We start from the raw sequence: 7,375 nt of genomic DNA on the forward strand, positions 1-7,375 counted from the left end.
TGTGTACTGAAGCAGCAGATTTCACGGCAGCCTCAAAGCACATAGCAATTGGCCGTGGAAAGTGAAGGAAGAAGAGAGATAAAAAAGCCACTGTGGATGGAGAGTGGGCCTGTTTGTTAGTCAGGAAAGGGCGCTTAATAAACACACACATAATTAAAAGCAAACAATGTCCCCAAAGGCTTACCACCTTCATCAGAGTAATGCTCTCCACGGTAACACACCCACCCTGCCCTCACTCCAGTCCTCTCGTGCACAGCCCTTTCATCCAGCTTACAGGGTTGCTATCCACTAGCCTTTGCTCACCAGTTCCTCACGAGAACACATTTCCCCAAACACACTAACAGTTCGCAGTCTCACCTCCTTACAGTGCTGTTCAGTGAAGACTTGATTATCGCGTCAACACTGAAGACCACTACACCTTGTGCCCTATGCTCTCCACTGTAATGTTCATGTAACACTGTCTAACTCACTTCACTCAAACATGCAACTGAGGAACAAATTTCAGTGTACGTTTTTGTTGGGTCTCTAGCAACTAAAGCAGTGCCTAACACATAACAGACACGAAGCTGACAGCATCACAACGTAAACAGTTCTGTCAGATAACACATGTAAGATGTCGGGGATCTGTAGAAAAGCAAGGAAGTCTAACTAACACCACCAGATAACTCAAGGAGGAAGAGGGAGTTAGGCATGACAGGCACTGGCTGGGGGATGAAGGACTGAAACGAGGTCATTTTGCTAGACCAAAAACAGTAGAAAATGTGCTTAGAAGCAAGAAGGTGGCAAAACAATGAAGGGATTCAGATCCTGCTCATCTTCAAAGCAAGTGAGACCACTGAGGTGGTGAGCGGAGATCACATGAGCACACTTCAACACTGCTTACCATGGCTACCTGAGAAAACAGACCTCAGGGGTCACAGCAGAAGCTCCCCGTAACAGTTTACCAGCACTGTCAAAGGGAATGGATGCATGTGTCCAGGTGTGTCTGTGAGGGTTTTCCAATGGTAACTAAAAGGAGACCCACTCTGAGTGAGGGAACACCAAACTATGGGCTGAGGGGAGGCCAGCTGAGGGCCAGCTTACCTCTTTGCTCTGCTCTATGGCCTACAAGGTAATAACTGCTCGGCTGCACCTTGCTTTCCCCACCAGGATGGACTCTCTCAAACCACAAGCCCAGATCTTTCCTCCAGGAAGTTGGTTCTGTTGGGTGTTTGGGCACAGTGAGTGACCACACAGATCAAGTGAGGAAGTGCTGCTATGATTGGTGGAGAGAAGATGGCTTCTTTGGATTGAGGTGCTGACAATACAGAATTGGGTATTGGGTGCAGTAGTGCACACCTAAAATTCTAGCACTTAGGAGGTGGAGGAAGAACTATCAGAAGCTCGCGGTCTTATGTCTTTGGCTACATATACTGAGTTCCAGGCTAGCGTGGGCTACCTAAGACCTTGTCTCAAAAAGGTGGTGGACTGGGAATCAACTTTGAAGGTTCAAAGCATTGTTCAGTGTCCCAAGAGAAATTTTTAAAAAATTCTCTTAAAATGGAAGTCTATGTCTTCAAGTAACAATCTAGTGTACCATGTCCAACCTCCAAGTCATCCATTTCACAGCACCCGAAAGAGGGCTACTCCAGGTGAAAGAATACCGTCATCTGATGGTAAACCTGGAATTCACAAAACTTAGCATGGGGGCGGGGGGGGGGAGTATAAAATATCTCAATAAAAATGTTATCCTGATTACAAGCTGAAATATTGTGGCTCCTGGAGGTTAAATAAGTCACCCATTGATTTGACCTACTCCTTGATACTGAATAATGTGGCTACTACATAATATACAGTTAAATAAATGAGACCAGATGTCCATGGCTTATGTGAGTCAGACGAAAGAGCAATAGCAAGAATATTTTATTCTAAAGGAAAAATGATTCTTAGAAGACTGTTGAAATCAAGGTGGCAGACGGGCTTCTCAGGAAAAACAGGAATGAATGCTCCAAGGTGTTTGTTTTGATCATTTAAATACAACATTCTCTGTCTACCATTATCTATAGAGTACACAGTTCTTCGTCTCCTATTAACCCATAACTATTTTTTTAACCCCTCTGCACTGTTCGAGAAGGACAACTTATGGAAATGACAGGGCTGGGAGGTCACGCGGCCAGCTCTCCCTTCACTTGATAGGCAGCAAACTTGAGATACTAACACATTAAGTAGCCTACATGCGGAAGAAAAATCACAAGCATAATGTGTTCACACTCAGATGTGCTGGACTTCAGCTATTACAGCATTCAGGGTCACTACAGACCGAATATAACACAACAAATGATGCACACTATTCCCAAAGAACCAACCGTGAGTTATCAAATGGCTTTGTTTGGGAGACAAAGATCAAGTTTACATTCTTACTAAGAGCAAAACCTGTCTTTCCCGAATCTAAGGCTACTGTCAATGCTGAGCTCTTATAATAGTTTAGCTGTGGCCTGAATGCATCTCTGAAGGTACATGTGCTGTCTGAGTCTCTAATGTAGGGAGATGAGGGAAGCTTTCCGAGTCTTATGGAAAGTCTTATAGCACAGGCGCACACAGGAGTGAGGTGGCTCTCTAGGAGTGGTTGTCATAAATACACCCATGCTTGGCTCTGCTGCACATGCCATTTCCCTTTCTACTTTCCTGCCACACTGTGGGGCAGCCAGAGGCCTTCACTCAAGGTCCAACAAATAATACCTCCTGGTTCTGAACTTTCAGCCTCTGAAAACTCGTATCTAAACAAACCTCCTCTATATAATTACCCCGCCTCAGGCATTTTGTTACAGCAATGCAAGGTAAGCTAAGACAGCGGTATATAAAGGATAGCTGTCACTATTAGCTTATCAATGAAGCAAGATTATTATACACAGGCCTTTAAATGATAAACTATAAACGTACCTGAGCGCACACACATGCACTCACAGTGAGTAGGTAGATATGTCATATTAGTCTCTATTTTTATTGTGAGAAAAATGTGTTTTGTGGTCCTCCTCTAAAGTGTCAATATTGGGACCATCTATCCTAGCCCTGAGTTCAAGTGGCACATGAGGGTAGAGAGAGAAGTGACCTCATGAAAGTTGTTCCCTGACCTCTACACACGCATCCACACCACTCACAACACATGAGCTACACATGCATCCACACCACTCACAACACATGAGCTACACACACATCCACACCACTCAACACATGAACTACACATGCATCCACACCACTCACAACACATGAGCTACACATGCATCCACACCACTCACAACACATGAGCTACACATGCATCCACACCACTCACAACACATGAGCTACACAAGCATCCACACCACTCAACACATGAACTACACATGCATCCATACCACTCACAACACATGAGCTACACATGCATCCACACCACTCAACACGAGCTACACACGCATCCACACCACTCAACACATGAACTACACATGCATTCACACCACTCACAATACATGAGCTACACACGCATCCACACCACTCACAACACATGAGCTACACACGCATCCACACTACTCACAACACATGAGCATACCCGATAATTTTTAAAAGGTAAATAAGCTAAAATAAGTCATATTATAAAAAATTAAGGTAGAAGGAAAGACTAAGTTATGTCTAATTTTCACCTTCCCATTAAAAAATCTCAGCGTCATGGGTAAAAACTTCCTTAAGTCTATTCCTTCCTTCCATAACCAAGTGATTCAAACATCCCATTTTTGACTAAAGAATGCACTATGATGAATGGCATCTGAGTCTCAAGACTGAATAGGTTAAGTGACATTACAAGCTTTAGACATTTAATGATTAATACAAAATATGATTTGAATTTCTTAAACATCTTAAGACACTATGGTTTACTATCTTCTATATTCAAAGAATATTCTTAAAACTACTTACATCTGGCTGAATAGCCTTAAACACTGGAACATCCATTAGTGTTATCTGACCCTGTAAGACAAAGGGATTTGGTTTGGTTTAGATGGCAATATACAAGTAAACAAACTAAACACAAATAAACAAAATTTATTCAAAATAAAATTTGTACTCCATACTAAATTACTGACTGTGTAGCCTTTTAGGACTTAAAAAAAGTAGAAAATTTAGTCTTTGCACCATTAAATACAACTCCTCGTTATCTCCTTCCCAGGTAAGGCAGGAAAGGGGAAATACTTTGGCACTGTCATCCATGAAATGGCTCAAGGGGTCTCAGCAAAATATTGACAACCTGAGTTCAATCACTGGTCTCCACATGGTAGAGGCAAAGAACCAACTGTAAAGCTGCCCTCTGGCCTGTACATGTGCACTATGGCATATGACTCCCTTTCTCACACAAAAACTAATAAATGTAATACAAAACTGCTAAGGGCCGGAGATGGCTCAGCAGTTAAGAGCACTGACTGCTCTTCTAGAGGTCCCGAGTTCAATTCCCAGCAACCACATGGTGGCTCACAACCATCTGTAATGGGGTCTGAAGCTCTCTTCTGGTGTGTCTGAAGACATTGACAGTGTATTCACATATATTTAAAAAATAAATACATTCTTTAAAAAAAGCGTTAGCCGGGCGTGGTGGCGCACGCCTTTAATCCCAGCACTCGGGAGGCAGAGGCAGGCGGATTTCTGAGTTCGAGGACAGCCTGGTCTACAAAGAGAATCCCTGTCTCGAAAAACCAAAAAAAAAAAAAAAAAAAAAAAAAAAATAAAAAAAGCGTTAAGAGAAAAAATGTTAAGAGGAGAAATCAGGGAAAGGTACCACATAAGGTACCAAACAAGAATATTTTACTCTTAGAATGTAAGAGTGGTAAGACCAAAAAAGCAATGTATTCAGTTAATGAAAGGAGGTAAAAAAAAATCTAAATCAATGAACACTTATGTCAGTTAAAAAGATTTTCTAGATAATTTTATATCACTCATATTCCAATGGTTGGTAAATCAGAGTTCTCAATTCTTAAATTTCAAATCAGTAAAAAAATAGTGAGCATGTTCATAGTTGTTTGTGAGCCAGCACAGCAGTGACCAAGTTATCATCTCTGCTCCACCCTGACGGGGTAACAGGCAGCTGCCCCTTCAGAAGAAAGCTGCCCTCGCCCCTCACCCCTCACCCCTCACCCTTCACCCCTCGTGCTCCATTCTTGTGTTATTCTCTAACTATTCCTAGATCCAGCTTTAAAAACCCATCTCCTCTTCTGAGGAGATCTGTGAGGCCACAAATTCTAATTCAATAAAGATGCTGTATATAAATTAAGTGCAAAACTGGAAAACAAGAGACAGACAGCTCACCGCGTATTCTTCTGGCGTAACCTTAAGAACATCAAACACCACAGCATCAAAGCTTTTCTTCAATTCAGATCCCTTCTCGCTTAGTGACTCAGAGCTGCTACTCTTCTGACAAGATGGAAGAAAACACAGCCTTTAAACATCGTTTCACAGCCCAGGCCACACAAAGTAGATAAGCCTTTAAAGACAGAGGAACTCTGGGGTTGACAGGATAGTTGGCTGGTAAAATGTCTGCTATAGAAACATACAGATCTAACCAGGAGTCTCCACATCCATGTAAAATCTAGGTAGAGTGTGCACTCCTACAACCCCAGGGCTGGGCAGTGCACAGAGATAAGAAGATCCATAGTTTGCTGGCCAATCAGAGTAGCACATTTAAATCAATTCCAGGTTCAGTGGTAGGATCTCTCAAAAATAAGCTGGAAAATGAAGAAAGACACACCTGTATCAACCACTGGTGTCCACACGCACAGGGGCACACCACATGAGCATGCATGGGCATGCGCACGCACGCACACACACACACACACACACACACACAAACTGAGGAACTAAGAACACTATGTAATAAAAGATGTAGAAAAGCTGAGTAGAGCATGCTGCTTAGATGGAGAGATGCTAATATAAAGCCAGAAATGTGAAAGCCAATGTTGAATTTGTACTTTTTTGGGTTCCTATGTAAGTCACCCTCCCTTTCGTATGTCTCTTCAAACAAACATTCTGATTTTACATAGTTCTAACATAGGTAAAGAAAACTGCACATCCACAGCTATGCATCACTTAGCAATTCAGACACTGTCAAAGTGTCGTTAAACAATCTTGTCAATTACTAGCATCACAGTTTCCTCACGGCTACAACATGATCGTGGCACCATCGTTATACCTGAAGTTGCTGTTGAGCAGAATGCCATAACTTTTAAAATGAGGAGAAATAGAAAATACTCTTGTAGCATATATCAGAAGAAAATACAGAGGATGCCATTTATTATATAATGGTACAAGCTATTGTATTTGTTCATATATGTTAATGGTTGGTCCTAGTTATCACTTGATACAGGGAACTTAAGTGAAGAATTGCCTCCATCAGGCTGGCCTGTGGACATGTCTGTGGAGCATTTTCTTGACTGCTAATTGATATGGGAGGGCCCAGCCACTGAGGAAGGCACCACCCCTAGGCAGGTGGATCTGGGCTCTAAGAAAGCTGGTAATGAACCTGGGGAAAAGCCAGTAAGCAGCTTTCCTCCAAGGAATCTACTTCCCTTCCTGCCGACCTTCACTCAGCCTGTAAACTGAAATAAACCCTTTCCCCCACAAGCTGCTTTTGGTCACCCCAACAGAAAGCAGCTGCAACAAACCTGGTATCAACAGGGTAGGGCTGCTACTGTGACAGACCTGGCCGTGTTGATGTGGGGAAGGATTCTGGATCTCTGGGCTAGAAAGGCCACTGAATGCTCAGACCTTAAGGGAGGGGCTGCTCTACGGGAGCTTAAGACGTGAGAATGCTGAAAGAAATTGCAGACACTGATGGGAGTCTGAACAAAGCATAGCTGTCAGGGCTGTTCATGGAATATTCTGGATTAAGGATCTATGGGATAAACCTGTGCTGAGGAACTATCTGGGACTACTGGAAGTCCAGCATCACTGAGGCTAAGTCTTCTGGGAAGTATTCCTTAAGGCCATCACACAGCAGGGAAAGGCTGAATCTCAAGCTGGACGCTGAACAATGTGTAAGAGTGCCCCACGTGGTACTGGGGTTGAAGGAATAAACAGGTCATGGAGAGTAGCTGAAGCTTTGCCCCACATGGTAGGGCTGGTGTTCCTGCAGAGAATCCAGGAGTAGCCATTAGTAAAGGTGCAGCCTTAGCTGCAGCAGAAGGCCCAAGACCAAAGAGTCTGGGAGAGAACTAAGGCTTGGCACCATGGAGATGGCTAGAGCCTCTCAAGTGAGGGCTGGAAATGCCAACAGGGCAGAAAATCCTATGAGAGGAAAACTCATAGCTCTGAGTGCCTCCAAAAGGAAACTAGAGAGAGCACACATTAGCAGCTTGACAACACACCTAAAAGCACTAGAACA

At 43.2% G+C, this 7,375-nt stretch overlaps 1 protein-coding gene across 5 annotated transcripts in view; it reads right to left on the reverse strand.

Annotated features, from left to right (window-relative positions):
* Nucleotides 1-7,375, reverse strand: part of Ralgps2 (Ral GEF with PH domain and SH3 binding motif 2) — a 136,565-nt gene that overhangs the window by 94,471 nt on the left and 34,719 nt on the right. For all 5 annotated transcript variants that reach the window (XR_003836002.1, XM_021173203.1, XM_021173192.1 and 2 more), the window contains exons 3-4: nt 5,305-5,409; nt 3,925-3,975 (exon numbers count right to left, since the gene is read on the reverse strand). Coding sequence is in view for 3 of the 5 variants with exons in the window: in XM_021173203.1 (XP_021028862.1) it covers nt 3,925-3,975; nt 5,305-5,409 (156 nt within the window). In the remaining 2 variants the exon portion in view is untranslated. The remainder of the gene's footprint in view (nt 1-3,924; nt 3,976-5,304; nt 5,410-7,375) is intronic.

The sequence above is a fragment of the Mus caroli genome, chromosome 1, assembly GCF_900094665.2.
Source record: "Mus caroli chromosome 1, CAROLI_EIJ_v1.1, whole genome shotgun sequence".
NCBI classification, from domain to species: domain Eukaryota; kingdom Metazoa; phylum Chordata; class Mammalia; order Rodentia; family Muridae; genus Mus; species Mus caroli.